General features: G+C 40.9%; 2 protein-coding genes across 2 annotated transcripts in view; one reads left to right on the forward strand and one right to left on the reverse strand.

Moving 5' to 3' along the window:
* Cybb (cytochrome b-245 beta chain) overlaps positions 1-11056 on the forward strand; it is a 45032-nt gene extending 33976 nt beyond the window's left edge. Inside the window, exons 11-13 of the mRNA XM_027927465.3 lie at positions 2073-2219; positions 5825-5949; positions 8101-11056. Coding sequence (XP_027783266.1) covers positions 2073-2219; positions 5825-5949; positions 8101-8227 — 399 coding nt within the window. The 3' untranslated portion in view covers positions 8228-11056. The remainder of the gene's footprint in view (positions 1-2072; positions 2220-5824; positions 5950-8100) is intronic.
* Positions 1-20369, reverse strand: part of Dynlt3 (dynein light chain Tctex-type 3) — a 62819-nt gene that overhangs the window by 26278 nt on the left and 16172 nt on the right. The window lies entirely within an intron of this gene.

Raw genomic sequence — 20369 nt, forward strand, 5'->3', positions numbered from 1 at the left:
GCAGGGAACATGGAAAGTAAAGAAAGGCTTTTGTGGTTCCAGAGAGCCAGGCTTACACTATTTGATAAGTTAAATGTGCTTCTCTAGAAGCAGGCCTATTGGTCAAAGTAATTTAATACAGTATTTATATAGCATTACTGGATGTTCCCAAGAAAGAAACTTGGGAAAGAAATATTTACAGCCCTAACCCTCCTCCTTCCCTTTCTCTTTTTTCTCCTCCTCCTTCTCCGCCTCCTCTTCCTAGTCCTCCTCCTTCTGCTGGGGATTGAACCCAGGGCCTGTGCAGGCTAGGCAAGTGTTCCACCACTGACCTATACCTCCATCCTCTTGTATATGTTCTTTTTTTCTGTGTGTGTCTTAGAAGAGTTTATTAAAAATCATTCCAGCTGGTTGCAGTGGTGGGCACCTGTAATCCCAGCGGCTCATGAGGCGGAGGCAGGAGGATGGCAAGTTCAAAGCCAGACTCAGCAAAAGCAAGGTGCTAAGCAACTCAGTGAGACCCTGTCTCGAAATAAAATACAAAATAGGGCTGGGGATGTGGTTTAGTGATTGAGTGCCCCTGAGTTCAATGCCTCGTACCCCCCAAAAAATCATTCCATTTATTCCTCACTTTTGAGGATGAAAGTGCGATTAATTTTAATTGATTTACATCAATGCAAACCTTTTTTTTTTTTTTTTGGTATCAAGGATTGAACCCAGGGACACTTCATCACTGAGGCATATCCCCAGCCTCCACCCCCAGCCCTTTAATTTTGAGACAGGGTCTCAATAAGTTGCTTAAGGCCTCCCTAAGTTGCTGAGGCTGACCTTGAATTTGTGATCTTCTTTCCTCAGCCTCCTGGCTGCTGGAATTACAAGTGTGAGCCACCATATCTTCCCCCTTTTTCTTAGAGCTTTATAGTTATACATGAGGCAAACCTTTTAAATAAGGTTTTAATAAAAATAATAGTAAATGTGGATGTCTATCTTCTTTTCTAATATTCTTTTTACAGGCTTACATATTTTTGGAAATTGGTAAATTTCAACTATGTACAATTTCATATCCTGATTTTTAAAACACAGAAAACATTTTTCAGAGACATCATAATGTTTTCTAAGACTTCATAATGTTGATTTTTAACGATTCCCTCCTATTCCATTGGGAAGATGCAGACTAATTTTTCTTCCGTCTGGGATTATATATTGAGATAGAATCAATTTTTTAGGCCTTTAACACTTTTTTTTTTGCAGGCTGAGGGCAGGAGACCTGAAACTTTTTGTTTCTAATGGATGTCTCCTCAGGATAAATTCCCAGGGGAGTGTTACATATAAATTACCTGATGAAGGACATCCTCAATAAATGCCGAGTCACTCTAGTAACTATAAAGATAAATTCTGATGGGTACATTGAGCCTACCTTGACTTTTTTTTATGTTATATAGTTATTTTTTTGTTTTGTGTTTAGAATTCTTCCCCTTCACCTCTTTTCTATATGGAGGAGGAATGGGTAAAACTATTTATTTTTTCCTGCTAGTCTATTTCCTCATGTCTTTCTGAGAGGAGGTACAAGGGATGTCAGGGTTTCTGGGGGAAAGAAGTAACCAGCCCGAGATGGAAAATAGGTGGACTAGAGACTTGTTTTTTCTTTGAACTATGTATTTCTTTCCTTTTTTTTTTCCTTTCTTTTTGTTGGGGGCGGGTACTGGGAATTGAACTCTGGGACATTTGACTACTGAGCCCCATCCCCAGTCCTATTTTATATTTTATTTAGAGACAGGGTCTTACTAAGTTTCTTAGCACCTCACTTTTGCTGAGGCTGGCTTTGAACTCGAGATCCTCCTGCCTCAGCCTCCTGAGCCGCTGGGATTATGGGCAGGCGCCACCGCACCCAGCTGAACTACATATTTCTGAGGCCAAGTTAGTTATTTACTGCCCTGCCAGAGCCTATGAAATGTCCAGAACTTGCTGAAAACCTATGTTACTAGGCATTCTGAGCATCAGGAAAAAAAGTTAGGGGGACAGTAGCAATGCATGTGTTCATGCTGCGGGAACCCATGCCAATACAATCTGCTCTGGGATCTGTCCTTTTCCAGATCTACTTCTACTGGCTGTGCCGGGATACTCATGCTTTTGAGTGGTTTGCAGACCTGCTGCAGCTGCTGGAGTCCCAGATGCAGGAGAGGAACAATGCCGATTTCCTCAGCTACAACATCTACCTCACTGGCTGGGATGAGTCTCAGGTGAGGATAAAGATCCAGGTCTCAAGTCCTTCCTTTAGTGTCCAGGGCTTGCCCACTTTCCCTTGGTTACTGGTGTGTCCTGTGTACTATTTTTTTCCCCAAGAATGGTCAATGGATTCTAATGATCTAGCCCATTCACTCTAACTCAGCATCACCACCTGGTAGACTGTTGAGACTAGATTCAAAGCTAAGAATTCTAAGAGGGAATAAAGGCCAAGCCCTTGACATTATTAATGCAATGCTCCCATCCGGGAATCCAAAACCAGACAGACAAAATTTGCCAGGGGACAATGGGGAAAAATGTGTTTGTGTTCCTTTAATTCATATGTTTATGCATATGACTTAATATGCATACTTGATATGTTTATAGTTGTTAACTATATGCAGTCATCCCTCCTTATGAATCGGTTCTGCATCTGTGGATTGAACCAACCACTGATACTAAATATTTGGAAAAAAACTTGGATCTGTTTTGAACATGTACAGGCTTTTTTTCTTGTCATTGTTCCCTAAATAATACAGTGTGCAACACGTACATAGCATTTACACTATTTTAGGTAATATTAGTAATCTAGAGATCATTTAAAGTATATTGGGAGGATGTGCATAGACTGATTTTTATTTTTCCAGTACTGGGAGTTGAACCCAGGAACCCTCTACCACTGAGCTACATCCCCAACCCTTTTTATTTACTTTTGAGATAGGGTCTCACTAATTTGCCCAGACTGGCCTTAAACTTGGATCCTCCTGCCTCAGCCTCCTAATGTGCTAACTTCTATGCAAATACTACACCATTTTATATAAAAGATTTGAGTACCACAGATTTGGGTATCTAAGCAGGAGGGGTTTAGAACCAATCCCCTATAGACACAGAAAGAGACTGAACTGCACACCAGGTACTGTGGTTAAAGTTTAGACAGATTGTCTAATTTTATGCTGTGAACAACCCTATGAGATCGCTACTATTATTATCCACATTTTACTGATGAAGAACCAAGGCCCAGAATAGATTAAGTCATTTGCCTAAAGGCAACTGGCAAGTAAGTGGCACAGTCAGAATGTTCCAGAGCCTGCACTCTTAGTGACTACCAGTTGTTTATCATTATTAATAGTAAATAAACCACTATATAGCTAAAGAAGGTGAGACATATGTGGTGTGTGTGTGTGTGTGTGTGTGTATTTCAAATGAAAGTATGCTTTCAATACTGTTCAGAGGCCACTATAATAAAATCAGCCAGTACTTCTCAGCTGGGGGTGATTTTGCCCACCTCCCCAGGCCTCCCAAGGAGATTTGGCACTGTAAACATTTTACAATTGACAAGCTCCTGCAACAGTACATGAAGCCTCTTATAAGGTTCTTAATCTCATTCATGAGGGAGGAGCCCTCTCGACCCAATCACCTCTTAGAGGTCCTACCTCTTAATGCTATAACATTAGAGACACCTGGAATTTTGGAGGAGACATATTTTGAGCACAGCAGCTGGCTCTAGCTAGGCATTGGCTCCTCAACCCTGGGCATCTTTCACTTACATCCTGTTACTGTAAAGAGTGCCATTTCATTTGGCTTTTGTTTTGTTTTGGTACTGGGGATTGAACCCAGGGATGCTTGGCCAGAGCCACATCCCCAGCCCTTTTTATTTTAAATTTTGAGACAGAGTCTCACTAAGTTGTTCAGGGCCTCAATAAGTTGCAGAGGCTGGCTTTTGAACTTGTGATCCTCCTGCCTCAGCCTCTTGAGCCACTGGGATTATAGGTGAGCACCACCATATCCAGCTAATTTGAGTTTTTAAATTCTTGCCTATCATAGATTCTCCAAGTCTTAGAAGAATCTTGTAGTAAATGTAGATCCAGGGACACATGACCATGAGAACTGATGCTTCAGAAAAAGCAGTTTTAAGATACCACTTCTGGGGGCTGAAGTTGTGGCTCACTGGTAGAGTACTCGCCTAGCATGTGTGAGGCCCTGGGTTGGATCCTCAGCAATACATAGAAATGAATGGAGTAGGGGTATTGTGTCCAACTACAACTAAAAAATAATTGTTTTTAAAAAAGATACCACTTCTGCAATTTAAAAACAAAACAGTAAAACCCCTTTGACAAAAATGAAACCCAGGGGAAAAATCTATGATTTATAAATTGTTTTACAGTTTTGCTATTTTATTTATTTAGGTACCAGGAATTGAACCCAGGGATGCTTTATCACTGAGTCACATCACTAGCTATTTTAAATTTTTTTCATTTTTGAGACAGAGTCTCACTGAGTTGCTTAGGGCCTTGCTAAGTTGCTGAGGCTGGCCTTTGAACTTGTGATCCTCCTGCCTCAGCCTCCCGAGTAGCTGGGATTATAGGCGTGCCCCACCATGCCCAGCAATAACAGTTTTACAATTTTAAAAAGCCAGACACCGTTTTTTTTTTTAATAGAAAACTTATGTGCATTGAAAAAAAATAATTATTTTGCTTTGGAAAACTGGTCCCATAGCATTATGAAAAAAAAGTGACCACCTTTTAATTTTCCTTTCTTTTTAAAATTGTTTGTACCATTTTACTATTCACTTATTTTTGCAGTACTGGGGAGCCAGGGGTGTACAAATGAGTGCTGTACCAATGAGCTACATCATCAGCCCTTTTTCATTTTTTAAATTTTGAGATGGGCTCTCACTGAGTTCCCCAGACCAGTCTCAAGCTTGTGATCTTCCTGCCTCAGCTTCCTGGAGCAGGTTGGATTACAGGTGTGCGCCACTGCACCTGGCTGCGACTCTCTTTCTAAACCCCCCTCCATCCTCATCATCCATCCCCTGCCTGGTGAATTTAAAATCTGATTTATTTTAAAAATACATTTAATTTTATCCACTTTTATGAAAAATACCTTGTGTTCAAGCTGAGGCCCCCTAGAACAGTAGCAGGAAAAGAGCAAGTACACACAGCACAGCTTCAAGTTTGATTTAATGTCCTGTTAAGTTACGAACATAGGACTATATTTTAGTATGTGAATATGTCAGTTCTTAGTGATTCTCCCAAATGAGTGGAGTACATTGGGGTGAGGAGAGAAGCTCAAAGAAAGGAAAGAGTAAAACAGTGTGTTGGGGGAGTGCACGCCTGTAATCCCAGCGACTCAGGAGGCTGAGGCAGAAGGATTGCAAGTTTGAGGCCAGCCTCAGCACCCCTGAGTTCAATTCCTGGTACACACACACACACACACCAAAAGAGAGAGAGAGAGAGAGAGAGAGAGAGAGACAGAGAGAGAGACAGAGAGAGGCAGAGACAGAGACAGAGACAGTGAGACAGTACCCACACTTCAATGCCTGACTCAAATGCTATTGGCCTTCAACCTTCCCTTAGCCTTCCATTCTAGACCTTCCTTCTTTGTTCTCATTAGGATGCTGTGTCTCTTCCTGGTACTCATCACAGCCGATTCTACAAATTATATCATTTATATTTATACTTCAAGGTCTCCCCTTCTGGAGAGGAAATTGCTAGAGAGAGATCCAGTTTGTTTATTTTTGTTTTTCATCTAGCCTCCAGTTTGGTGCCTTGGGTTATGCAACTGTAGCTGTGTGTGTGTCACAGCATGCTTCTTTTTCCTGAATTCATGTCCTTTGCTGCAGGCCAATCACTTTGCTGTGCACCATGATGAGGAGAAAGATGTGATTACAGGCTTGAAGCAAAAGACTTTGTATGGACGGCCCAACTGGGATAATGAGTTCAAAACAATTGCGAGTCAACATCCTAAGTAAGGAATCCCCTACCAAGCTGTTCATTTCATTTTCCCCCTCCCCTCCCCTCCCCTCCCCTCCCCTCCCTTCCCCTCCCCTTCCTTTCCCTTTGATACTGGGGGGTGTTTTACAACTGAGATACACCCCATTTCTTTTTTTATTTTGAGACATTGGTGAGGCTGGCCTCAAACTTGTGTTCCTCCTGCCTCAGTCTCCCCAGTAGCTGGGATTACAGGCATGTGCCACCATGCCCGGCTCATCAGGGTGTTCTTAAGGCTTTTCATCTACTTTAGCAGTGGCTCCCAAGCATGCCTACATTTCTATATTCTAGAAACTAAGATACCCATGTTACTATACTGGGGTTGAATTCATGTCCAACTGAAAATTCCTGATATTTGTGACTTTAGGAGGGGAACTTTAAATCACAGCAAACTTACCTGGGGGGGTTATAGAAAATAAGAATCTCAGGTCCCTCCCTCAGACTTTCTTAACTGCCTATCCCAAACAGGGTCATGGTTTTGTTTTGTTTCTGTTACCTAAATCTCACTAGTGTATCCACTTCTTTTAAATATTCATATAATTTACACTTATAATTAAGGAGACACTACACTCCTCACTTTCAGTTATAGCTGCTGCTTCTCCTCCCTCCTCCTCCCCCTCCCCCTCCTCCCCCTCCCCCTCCCCCTCCTCCTCTCCCTCCTCCAAATTGCTGGGATTACAGACACGTGCTACTACCATGCCCTCTTCAATTGTAGTTTCTGGATCTAAAATTGTAAGTTGATTGCTGTCCCAAGGTTCTTTCTGCCCTCACTAAAGCTTTACCCATCACGAGACCTTGAGATCTCCCATCTTGCTTGAACACATGAAAAACTCAAGAGCTCGCCATAAATATATACATTCCACCATTGTTTCTTACACTATAATGAACATACAATTCAACTGATTATATTTTTTAAATGTAGGTTCTGGGGGGCTGAAGTTGTGACTCAGTGGTAGAGCACTTGCCTAGCACGTGTGAGGCCCTGGTTTTGATCCTCAGCATCACATAAAAATAAATAAATAAAATAGAGATATTGTGTCCAACTACAGCTAAAAAATAAATGTTTTTTAAAAAAATGCAGATTCTGATTTACTTGTTCCAGGGTGGGACTCAAGAATCTGCATTCTTGGGGCTGGGTTGTGATTCAGTAGTAAAGCGCTTGCCTAGCATGGGTGAGGCACTGAGTTTGATCCTCAGCACCACATACAAATAAATAAATAAAATAAAGGTATTGTGTCCACGTACAACTAAAAAAACAATATTAAAAAAAATCTGCATTCTTAAAAAGCCAATGCCAGAGCTGGGCACAGTGGCACATGCCTTAATCCCAGCAGCTTGGGAAGCTGAGGCAGGAGGATCAAGAGTTCAAAGCCAGCCTCAGCAACTCAGTGAGGCCCTAAGCAACTCAGTGAGACCCTGTCTCTAAATAAAATACAAAATAGGGCTGGGGATGTGGCTCAGTAGTTAAGCATCCCTGGGTTCAATCCCTGGTACCGCCCCCCCCCCAAAAAAAAAAAAAGCTATTGATCTGGAACTACGTTGAAGAGCAAAGCCTTAAATTCTTTGAGGGAGGGAGACACACTAACCTGTCAAAGTTGGGGTACCTAAAGAGGGTTTGCTCTTGATTTCAAGGTGCCAGAAAGGGTTTGGGGGCTCAGAACCCTGAAAGGAAGTAGCTCACAGACTCACAAATTAACTACCATTTTCTCTATGGTAGAAGTTTCCAAAAACGCTTCTTAGAATTCATTCTCTAGGGAAGTCAATTGCCTTTTGAAATATCCAGCTGTCCCCACAAGCAGGGCTGAGTCTCCAACCTGCAGAGTAATCTGAACTCTTGGCATTTGTTATATATGAATATATATTTTAGTTGTCAATGGATCTTTTATTTTTTATTTATTTATATGTGGTGCTGAGGATTAAACCCAGGGCCTCACACAGGCCAGCAAGCACTCTACTACTGAGCCACAACCCCAGCCCAATTCTTGTCATTTGTAGAAAAGACAAAGGAACAGAGAGGATTTAGCCCTGAGGCCTCAGATTGATAGGAAATCCCCCACCTGCTTTATAGTCCATCTTATTCCAAAGTCTGAAACTGTTTTTTTTTTTTTTTTCCTTCTTTCCCCGAAAGTACCAGAATAGGAGTGTTCCTCTGTGGTCCTGAAGCCTTGGCTGAAACCCTCAACAAACAGTGCATCTCCAACTCTGACTCTGGCCCTCGGGGAGTGCATTTCATTTTCAACAAGGAAAACTTCTAACTCTCCATGAGGAAACAAATATAGGTTATTCTGGATCAGATGCCCAAATAATGTTGGTTGGATGTAAGCTCCCTCCTCTTAAAAAAAAAAAAAAGGAGGAAAAGAAACTATAATGTAATGGATTCCATGAAAGGAATATCAATGCTTGTTTGCGAGTGAGAAGTTACATTTTTACGGCGCTTTAGGGTTTGAAAAGTACTTTTACAAACATTATTTCATCTCTTTCTTCCCATATTGTCAGAGGGAGGTGGGACAATGATACCTGACTCATTTTTAGGCTAAAACAATGGGGCCTTGAAAGGGTCCAATATGTTCCTTAGGATTATGGACCAGGGGAGCCAGCGAAGAGTATGGTCAGTGCCTTTTCTCCTCATCCATCTGCAGAAACTGGATCTAGGCCATATGACTCCAAATTTGGGAACCTTCCCACAACACCAGGCTGCCTCAAAAGTCAATTTTTATACTCCTCCAAAGAAACAGCAAACCAATCCTTTCCCTTTTGTGTCATCTTTTTAAAAAAATCATTATTGCCATATTGAAAATTTTCCAGTTAGCTGGGGAATGATATATGCTGAGAGTGATTTAACACTTCCTAGTGACAGTTTTGACATCTCAGCATATTCCAGCTTTCCAACACAGCAGCCTAATTGAATCAGAGATTCATCCTACAAATGAATATTGCAGAGATTGAAGTTAATCAAGTATTTAGCATTTACCATGGTGCTTGGCAGAGAGTGGATACTCAAGAACAGTTTGTTGAATGAATGAATGAATTAAAAGACATTAAGAACTGGGCAATGTCAGAGTAGAACTAATAGAAGGACTTACACAAAATTCCCTAAGGAAATAACTTCTGTTACTCTTAGGGAGCAAAGGATGCTGGTTCTCCTGAGGGTAGAGAACAGACTAAGGATACTAACCAGTAAATGGCCTGGAGAGTTCCTTAGGCTACTACTTGAAGCAAGGAATGAGAAATGGAGGCAGAGAACTGATCTCTTGCCTTAACTCAACCTGGCTTCTCTAGGTTCCTATCCTATGAAAGAAGATTTACTGATAGAAATATTCTCCTCCAGTCAACCTTCGTGAATTTCAAACTTGAAATTTGTGACAAATATGTATTTGATAATATGCATCTTAAATACAGCCCACCCCTTGTTCTATTTTTACACACACACACACACACACACACACATGCACACACCAATGGATCTTATGTGTGTGACTAATGGTTTATTTTTATTGTATCATCATCATCTCCTCCTCCCCCTCCTTCTCCCCGTCCTCCTCCTCCTCTTCTTCTTTCTTTTCCTCTTCCTAAAATGTACATCCTACAAACTAAAATCCCCAGTTAACTGTGTAGATATTGAATTCGCACCCAATAGAATGTTCTGGATATCCATGAGTTCAAGAAAGAGGATCTAAATCACTGTTAGTAAGACCAGAGCCTTTTTAAAGAACTGCTCCCATTTCTGGGAACTAAAAACTGCTTTATTTACCCCACTTCCTGGGGCTGCAGATATTTAGAACTATATAGCTTTGGTAATGAGGAAGAAAGAGAAGAAAGCAGGGGGAGGGGAAAAAAAAGAATTCCTTAAGGGTGAGGAAGAGAACAGGTGAATGAGAAAAATAAAACAACAACAACAACAACAACAACAAAACAAAAAACAGAAGGGGCAGCTGATTTCACATTGGTCACTTCTTACACCAGATTTCTTTTCTTTCTTTTGGTACTGGGGATTGAACCCAGGGGTGCTCTATCACCGAGCTACATTCCCAGTTCTTCTTATTTTTTATTTTGAGACACAGTTTTGCTAAGTTGCTGAGGCTGGCCTCAAACTTGAGATCCTCCTTCCTCAGCCTCCCAAGTCCCTGGAATTACAGGCCTGCACCACCATAGCCAACTACCCCAGATTTCTTAATTTTGCATATAATGAATATAATGAAGGAGGCATACATAGATTTATCTTATGTTGATTACATATGATATTGAATCTTTTAAACTCTGGTCACAAATTTTGATGCCAAGTGGGCATATTCAGGAGACTGGAATGAACTAAGTAAGAAAGTTGTTTGTTGTAGTGCTACTGTTCCTTTGCTCCCCCAGGATTTCAGGGCACTGAGGGCCAGTTGTGATAAATAAGGCCTTCCTGGATGTGTGAATGTTGCCTCTAAGAAGTGTACAGAAGGTTTCCACTGGAAGAAAGTTCGATCCAGCAGCCTAGGTATAAGTTCATTCATTCAACACATTTATTGTACTATTACTATGGCTCTGGTACTGCGTGCATAGTTGCAGTGCTTTCAAACCAAAGTGTGAGCAGGAAGAGAAACCTCAGTTTTAAGGACACTGCTCATACTGGTTCTTTCTAACCTAGATGTCAGAAGTAAAACCAGCTCCAGTCATTGCTCTGAGAATATTTCTCTGGAGTTTTCTACCTTTGACAACAACACAGTTAGCAAAATAGATCTTCCCTGTGTTATTCTGGTTAAGAGATGAAAAATGAATGTAAAAGTGCTTATCATTATAAGAACTTCCTTCTCTATTCTTCTCCCAAGTTCCCAGCCATCAGCGATCAGCTCACCAGTACAGCTTTTTTTAGTGTTTAGTATTTAGCATTAAGTAACACATGCTGAGAGAATAATGAAGCATTGTTTTTAATCTCAAGGTTATAAAGGCTTTTCTTAATTCTGCTTTTGCAATATTGTGTTTATGAAATTTGAATTCTTGCAGGCATTGCATGTGAATAGATTTTTTTGGAGAGAGGAGCTGGGAGATAGTTCCCAGGATGAACTATTAAAACTGTTGTTAACCATTAAAAATAATGAGCTCTCCCTGTGTCTGTGTTATTGAAATTGGTACTAAAGGGTGAATACAGCTAGCAGGGATTTTCTCCGCCCTGGTAGGGTGAAGAGTCTCTTATGTTTCAGTAGATAACATACCAGATGTTGCATAGTGTATAGACTGGGGAGGGGAAACTGAGGTCTAAGTTTCGTGTCAATGTCCCAACGATCCCCATAGTATTGGTATGAGGGAGTGCCACTTCCCATTGTGGACAGAATTTGGAAGACATAGGAGCCCCAGTGTGACCTCTTTTTTTCAATTTCCACTGGTCTTTCATGTTCTAACTTCACAATTAAATGTCATCAAGTTCGACTGTGGACGTGTGAACTCATGGTTCTGTTCTAAATGAGCCCCCTGTATGATCCTCACTATCTAGGAAACGTAGAGGCCTGGGATGTGGCTTCCCGAGGGAGTCCGTGGGTGCTGCCATGGAGGGAAAGGACATTACCTCAAACAATGAGCAATCATAGGAATAGCAAATGTTGAGTGAACACCTCCCACTATTCCAGACATTTTATACACACTTCATTTAATCCCTAAGCAACACCTCTAGGTAGCATTTTGTCATAATTTTATTGATAAGAAAACTGAGTTCGGACAGCAACATCCCTGTTCTTTATACTCCACTAGCAGATTAAATAAGGTATAAGTAACCAAGAATATTCTCAAAGTTATTATACTAGGTACAAACTATGCACTGGATAACAGTGGTCACATAGACTAAATGTCTTGGTATCTTAGTTTAGAAACACTGAATAACCTGATTCATGCTAATTTTGACTCTCCAGGTAAGGGAGAATCTATCAAGAAGTATAATTATGTTGCTTAGAGAAAAGAAGGTTCTAGTGATTCACTTTAAATTTACTTACTATATTTATTTTATTTGTAAACTATTTCTGTCTTTCAGGAAATGGCCAATTATTGTTCAGTGGTGTGTGTGTGTGTGTGTGTGTGTGTGAGAGAGAGAGAGAGAGAGAGAGAGAGAGAGAATTTGCATCTGTAAGAAGCCAAATCATAAGAGGACAGAATTTCTCAGCTATAAATGATGTTGGGCAAAACACAAATTGCTGACAAAGGATAGGAAATCTGACCACTAGAGATTTCTAATAAGAGGGATAATAATCCACCAGATGGCCTGAGAGTCTTTTAAAACTATTGTCTTTGCTATCTTGTGATGGTGGTTGGGGAATGAAATACTCTAAGCAATTGGGTATTCCAGTTAATTATTGCTACTTGTGCTAGCAATTTTCAAGGAATTATGAATTTCAAACCATAAGAAAAAACGAAATCCCCAATATACCACTTTGTAGATAAAAGGAAGTACTAGGAAAGGGAGCACATGAGCAGAGGCCACTCTGGGTTTATTTTCTGGATCTTATTCTGAAAACTAACAACAGATAAAACTGCGTTTATCTGTCTTTTGGAAAAAGTCCAAAGTATTATATTGAGAAACTTCATCCTTCCAAGGATACCACTCCAAAGATAGCAAACTTGAATTATGCAAAAAAAAAAAGCAAGCTCAAAAGGTCTTTATAAATCTTAAAATTACTTTAGAATATTTTTTTCATCTTTTTTTTATTGGTTGTTCAAAACATTACAAAGCTCGTGACATATCATCTTTCGTACATTTGATTCAAGTGAGTTATGATTGTGAGGGGAAAGGGGGGGAAACAAGGGAGAGAATTAAACTTTAGAATATTAAGTTATCACTAAGTTTATCATTGTGTTAGATCACTTGATTGCTAAATGTCGCTTCCTCTTTTAAGTTATGTAATTTCCAGTTATGTAAGAATAAAATTCACTAACCCACCCACGTTTGTGGGAAAAGCTAAACATTGCTCTTCAGGGTCACATGGAGACAAGTCAGGTCATGAGGAATTAATCACATTTGTCCTTCCTAAGAGATATTAGAGCAAATCTCAGATACCCTTGTGTTGGCTGAGAAGAAAAATTCAAGCTGTCTAAAGATCACCCAGTGGTATTGCATGTGTTTGTTTTGGCTGAAAACCACTAGGACACTTTATTGATATGGCAGTTAATCCAGATCTAGATGTTGAGGGTCTGCAGAGCTATAACTGATCATCCTGTTTTCCAGTTGGGAGTTCTGCATCATCCACGGCTAAACCATCACACTTAGACATCTGTGTTATCAACTACTTGCTTCATTCAGTTCTGCTGGGGCCAATGTCCCTGTTGCTTTACTGAGTTCATATCCAACTCACAAAGAAATGAACAGGAAGATAGCCTTTTAGAAAATGAGTTTTTGAATTTTTTTTCCTTTGGAGAAAATAATCAACGAATTTTACTTGCCACTTGTACATTTAAAAATACATTTTGAGAAAAAGAAACTCAGTTGCCTACTTCCCCCGTGGCCCTGTGAGACGAAGAAACTGAAGATGCCTACTTAAATTTTGGTTCAGGTTTGTTAAATGGTCTACTTGGAATGAGTTGCTCTGTCTTTAAATTCCTTGATTACATAGTGGCTAAGTATATTGCATTGAAAATTCCAGTATATACAATGGCCAGAGCTGGGGATTGAAGCCAGGGCCTCATACATGCTACGAAAGCACCGTATCATTGAGTTACACTCCCAGCCCATAACCATGGAGTTTTAAATTTGAAATATTCCAGTTTTTTAAAAAAAATATTTTGAGCAGGGTCTCACTAAATTGCTTAGGGCCTTGCTAAATTGAGGCTGACCTTGAACTTGTGATAAGCCTGCCTCAGCCTCCTGAGTTGCTGGGATTATAGGCATGCCCAAACTTTAAAACTTGGACAGAATTAAAATAATAAGAACTTGAAGATCTCTTCTACATTAACAGGAGAATGGATAAAGAAATTATGCTGTATTCTGCAAGTGAATGGTATGCCCTGGTTAAAAAGCAAATGAGCTCTTGCCAGGCATGGTGGTGCACACCAGTAATCCCAGCAGCTTGAGTAGCTGAGGAAGGAGGATTACAAATTCAAAGCCAACCTCTGCAATTTAGGGAAGCCCTAAGCAATTTATCGAGGCCCTAAGTAATTTAGCTAAATAAAAAATGAAAAAGGCTGGGGATGTGGTTCAGTGGTTAAGTCTCCCTGGGTTCAATCCTCAGTACCCCCCCCCAAAAAAAAAAAGTAAATGAGCTCTAACACATATATTAATATCAACATGGATAAATAAAAACATAAGTTAATAAAGGAAGTTGTAGAAGTATTAAAAATACATTTTGAGAAATCTGCTTTAAGATATTGTTTATTAGGGCTGGGGATGTGGCTCAAGCGGTGGCACGCTCACTTGGCATGCATGCAGCCCGGGTTCCATCCTCAGCACCACATACCAACAAAGATGTTGTGTCTGCCAAGAACTAAAAAATAAATATTTTTTTAAAAAGATACTGTTTATTAGAGCTCTGTGGAGAGCTGAGAGAGATGCTCAGTTTTAAGCAGCATTCCAGGTGGAGAAAACCACTCTAAATAGAGAGAGCTGGGTTCCCCTTATCAACGTCCTCCTGGAACTGCACAGGGTGTGGTGGAGAGGAGCCTTTTGAATGTAACACTTGAGTGATTTATTCCTCTATCTCCTGGTGCAGGCGGTAGTTCTATTGTTTGTCCTCTAGGTGGAGCTCTAAGAAACTGGGAACTGGGGTACAACATAAGAGGACTGTTTCATTTTGAGGCCACCTCTAACATTTGGGGTAGTGGGGACCCTTTCCCAATGCAGCAAGTGTCAGAAAAGCTTACTGATGACAGGGAGACTGTGAGGCAGGTGGCATCTGTAGCCACAGCTACAGCCAGAAGGGATATCATCTGCCTCATTAGTGTATGTTCTAGTTGATCACTCCCTCTTTCTTCCTTCACTTTGCTTTCAGACTCCTCATGGACTCTTCTAGTTTTCTTCTTATTTCACTGCCTGTGTTACATACAGCCTTTTCTATCTCAATAAGTGGAAATTCCATTTTTGGTCCAAACTTGTTAACATTTCCCTGACATGCATATACCACATGAAAATCATCGAATCCTGTCAACCCTACTTTCAAAACACTGCCAGAATCTAACCACTTCTCTCAGTAGCCAGGTTACTATGTCACTTCTCTGCTCAAAACCATCAGTGCTGCATCATCTCACAGAGATTGTCATCTATGACCAGGTCTTGTATTACCTAGCTGATCCTATTTCCCATCACTCTCTCCCTTTCTGAGTTTCACTAATCCTGACCACCATGCTGTCCTTCAAATGTACTGATATTGGTCCCATCTCAAGATCTTTACATTTGTGGTCACTCTGGCTGGGATGCTCTTTTCCCATATACCTGTGCGGCTTGCTCCCTCACCTCCTTCAGATTGCAACTGAAACAGTATCTATATTGGAGAGATCTGCTCTGACATTCCCATCTAACATAGCAGCCCTGCCACCATCCTCTGCTTGAGTCCCCCCTGTCCTCCTCTTCAGTGTAATTTCTTATTTCTGTAGAGCACCCATTATCATCTGGACATATTTCTTTATTCTCTCTCTCTCCACCAGAATGTAAACTTGATGAGGGAACATTTTGTTCATTTGTTTCCTCAGAGTGTGGAATAGTGTTTGGCACACAGTGAACATGAAGTAAATATTACTGCATGAATTACTGACCTAACTCTATGTTGCACGTGGAAAGAGACCAGGGAAAGAGAATGTGTCTTGGAAGTTTGGGCAGAGGAGGCCTTGGAAGGGCCACTGAGGAACGAACACACGTGAGACCCAGCTGAGCAGCCTCAAAAGAAAGCAAACAAACTATGAAGCATTAGAATTCTGGTGATTTCTCTGCAGAAGAGTCTCTACAAATCAGAAATTGCAGCTGGTTCTTAGAAACCTGGGAAATGTGGTCTCAGTGTGATGAGTTTCGGTTTTGACATATTTCGACCATATTAACGCAGGGATGAATTTTATAGGAAAAACTAGAGATCTATGAGCATTCGTCTTGGGTGAGGGGCCAAAGTGGGCAAAGAGCCAGCATTTTGAATCTCACAGAGAGCACAAACTGCAGGTTCTTCAGTGCATTATCGATGGCATCATTCTGACCCCTGGTGGTGGCACAGCTACACTGCAAGAGGAGACAAATACCTTGAAGATGAGAAAGCAAAACCAAAAGTTCAAAGTAATATCTTTCAAAGTGTGTTCCAACCATTATCGTTGGGGTGTCCAGCTGGGATCCAGGTCCTTGGTGTCCCGAACAAATAACTGAGCAAGACACAAACAAGTAACAGGCAAAGTACAGAGTTGTTGAAAATGGAGGTGAAGGTAGCACTCCCTAAGAGGGGAGTGGAGTGGGCCCAACGAGAGAGCTGCTAAAGGCCCCGATGTTTGGAAATTAGTGTTTTATAAACTGAGCTGTGGTGTACTCTTCTCTCTACAGACCTGATTGAAGACCTTACCCCATGTGCTCCCATTGGTTATCTTATGATCCCTGATTTGAATAGTGTCTAATTTTGCCCCCCATTGGTTACTTTAGAAAACCTCATTAGAATACTGTCCACTTTACCTCTATTGATCATTTTAAAATACCGAACCTGTGGGGGGAGTTGTCATGGTGATAGGACCTTAGTGACGGTGACTTATTGTTAAACAGGACCTGACTTGTCTCCCTGTCTGTCCCCAGTGGCATCTTTCTTATACCCTGCCTTTGCCATCTTGGCATCTCTTAAGTCCTACCTAACACAACCATCAGAGTGTGCTCGCTTTCTTGGGATAAAGATCTCCCAAGGTTTCTCCTCCATGATATCTGAGCAGGCTGCCTTAATCTTCTGAGATGAGCCTCAAATGGGACCAGCTGAGTGGAAGTCACCCTGGCAGGTATGTGTGGCTGTAAAATGGCTTTTTGTCCAGGTTCCAGGCAACCTCTTCTCCTAGCCCTCTACCAAGTGTGTTTGTAGAAAGGCCTTCTGTTGTGTCTGGGAAGTTGGTGTAGGCAACCAGGAAGTTCCTTCCAATTCGAGGATTCTACCAGTTTCTGATGAGCCTTTCTCACTCCCCTCCCTTCCACTCTTGTGAACCTTGGCATCCTGACCTTTCCCCCTCTAGACTTTCACTTGCTGGAGACACCCACATCCTCCTTGGATTCTTCTCTGAGCACTCTTGCTTCTGCCTAACAACACATATTTTTACTGCTGAATTTGTGCCTAGAAACCTTACCCTTTAGCTGTGTCCTGTTCACAGTTTGTTAGGTAGTAGTTAGTAATGAGCAGTGAAATGTAAACCAATAATAGAAAGGTCACAGGGTTTCTTTGAATTACCTTTAATGAATAATCAAGGAACTTGTAGAACAACAGGTATACTAACCCTGAGAATAAACAGGTAGAAACAAAGGGAGCCAAGTAAGCAATACTTCAAGAAGGATCAATGGGGCTCACTCCTGGCAGGGTGTACTGTCATTGTAGGATTTACAATGACATAGGTAAATAGGTTTCTCATAGGTCATAGGTTTCTCAGTGTACTTTGGAAGAAAAATGTCTTTAGTAGCTCAGGCATACTAAGGTGAAGTTTGTCTAGTCATTGACCCCAAAATCCGCCTTAACATAGGATTGACTTGTAGGTGTGATCCTTCTGGATAGGTTGGTTGCCAGGACAGTTCCAGAGAAGACCAAGTAGGGTCAAGGATGAAGCCTGAGCATTTTTGCTTTAGCTGGCACTACAGGTCTCCCCACTGTAGGTGGTCCCTGGACCTCATCTGGGAAGCACTGGTCAAAGTGGCTGCATAATAGAAGAGGATTTTCACCTGGCATGGTTGCGCATGCCTATAATCCCAGCAGCTTGGGAGGCTGAGGCAGGAGGATCGCAATTTCAAAGCCAGCCTCAGCAATTTAGCAAGGTGCTAAGCAACTCAGTGAGACCCTGTCTCTAAGTAAAATACAAAATAAGACTGGAAATGTGGCTCAGTGGCTGAGTGCCCCTGAGTTCAATCCCCAGTACACCCACCCCCCAAAAAAAAAATCCAGAAGAGGATTCTCAAGTCCTGCTCTTGACCCTGCCCTGAACCTAAAAAGCAGAATGTCAGGAAAATTGCTAATCCATATGCAGAGTTTGGCTTGCTTATAAGGTATGTCATGTATACTAGTGTGGAGAAGAATATATCTCAATGTTGCAAAGGATTCTGGCCTAAGCTGCTGATTACTTTTGTTCTGAACCTGGATTTCAGGACCAGGGCCAGTTTGGGCCAAACTTATTGCTTGAACCTGCTTCGCTGTTTGATCCCAGTCTTAAACACTGGGTTTTTCAATTTGCCTTATAACATATAACATCAGGAAACACCAGAGAAGCTCCTGGACAGATGCAAAGGGTTAATTTAGCATCAAATATCTGTTGAATGAAAGACATACAGATTTAGATATGTTGTAACAGACATCTAAATATCTGTTAGGTTCTTGGTTTGGATTTTTTACTCCATAGCATTAAAGTTTCAAAGGGTTAGTAATTAAGTACAGCTTAGAAAGGTGAAATGGTTACTTCAAAAAGATGTAACTTGCCAGTCACTGACCCCAAAATCCACCTTAACATAGGAAAAATCCCAGTGACTTGGGAAGCTGAGGCAGGAGGATGTAAGTTCAAAGCCAGTCTCAGCAACTTAGCAAGGCCATCTCAAAAAAAAAAAAAGGACTGGGGATGTGGTTCAATGGTTAACCCCTGGGTTCAATTCCCAGTACCATAATCCAACCAAACCAACCAACCAAAGAAACAAACAAATCCTACCACCACCAACAATGAAAACAAAAACCAAACAGCTGGGTATGGTGGCACAGGCCTATAACCCCAGCGGCTCAGGAGGCTAAGGCAGGAGGATTGTGAGTTCAAAGACAACCTCAGCAACTTAGCAAGGTGCTAAGCAACTCAGTGAGACCCTGTCTCTAAATAAAATACAAAATAGGGCTGGGGATGTGGCTCAGTGGTTGAGTGCCCCTGAGTTCAATCCCCAGTACCAAAAATAAACAAACAAACAAAAAATCACACATAATCAATTGGAGGAAGAGCCAGGTCTAAAATGCAGGCCTTCTTATACTTTATCAAATGGTACTGCAGGCAGCAGAGAGGCAAAGCCAAGGCCATCAATGAAGCTGATCCAGAGAATAGTGCTTTTTTTGTGACTTTACAAACATCAACAGACTTTATTTGACTCAAAAAATGAGAAACCAAACCCTATGATATCCTTAGTTTTGCTCTTTCTTGGAAGTTCTAAGCTGCACACACATAGTAACACATATCCATGTATACACAGACACACATGGGTATACATAATTAGAAAGAGAATGGAAAATGAGATATTGCAGAAATAGCAAAAAAAAAAAGGAAGACTGGTGTGTATGATTTTTGTGCTGGGGGGTATGCTATGATTTACACCGAATTCCATTTTAGAATGATAATTTAAAAAGCTGGTGCACGATTTCTGCAGCTTTATGTGTATGTGTATTTATTCTGTTTGTACATGGGAGAGCAACTTGCTATTTGAAGCATCTTGTTTTCTCTTATCAAAACCAATTATTATTATTTTTTAAATGTTTATTTTTTAGTTGAGTTGGACACAGTACCTTTATTTTATTTATTTTTATGTGGTGCTGAGGATTGAACCCAGGGCCTTGCACATGCTAGGCAGGCGCTCTACCTCTGAGCCACAACCCCAGCCCTCAAAACCAATTATTATTTTAAGTGACAGAAGAAAAATGGTTGACATGTAAAAGGTATATATCCTATCACCCAATAATTCCACTTCTAAAGTGTTTTAGAGAAACATTGGGTATATGGACACCAGAAGGTTTGTACTAAGATTTTGATTGCAGCATTATGAGAGTAGAATGTGGAAAACTACCTGAATGTTCTTCCCCAGGAAAATGAATAAACTATGGCCTATCATATGTAGGATACAATATAGCAGTAAATGCAACAAGAGAACTCTGTCTGTAGTGACATGGAAAAAAATTCCCAAGGAAGATTGGTGCATAAAAGGAGCAATCTGTAGACAATCATGTTTTATATAGCAATAAAAATACATTTATATATTTATTTATAATGCAAAACGAGAGCTTAGAATCATTTATATCAAAAAGGCACTTTTTACCTCTTGGGAGTGGATAGAGAGATAGAAGATAAGGAGAAGAAAAGATGAAGGATGAGGGATGGATTTTACTTTTATTTTTAATTTTGGGGGTACTGGGAATTGAACTCAGGGGCACCCGACCACTGAGCCACATCCCCAGCCCTATTTTGTATTTTATTTAGAGACAGGGTCTCACTGAGTTGCTTAGGGCCTCACTTTTGCTGAGGCTGACTTTGAACCCGTGATCCTCCTGTCTCAGC

This window comes from Marmota flaviventris, chromosome X (assembly GCF_047511675.1).
Source record: "Marmota flaviventris isolate mMarFla1 chromosome X, mMarFla1.hap1, whole genome shotgun sequence".
In the NCBI taxonomy this organism is placed as follows: Eukaryota; Metazoa; Chordata; class Mammalia; order Rodentia; family Sciuridae; genus Marmota; species Marmota flaviventris.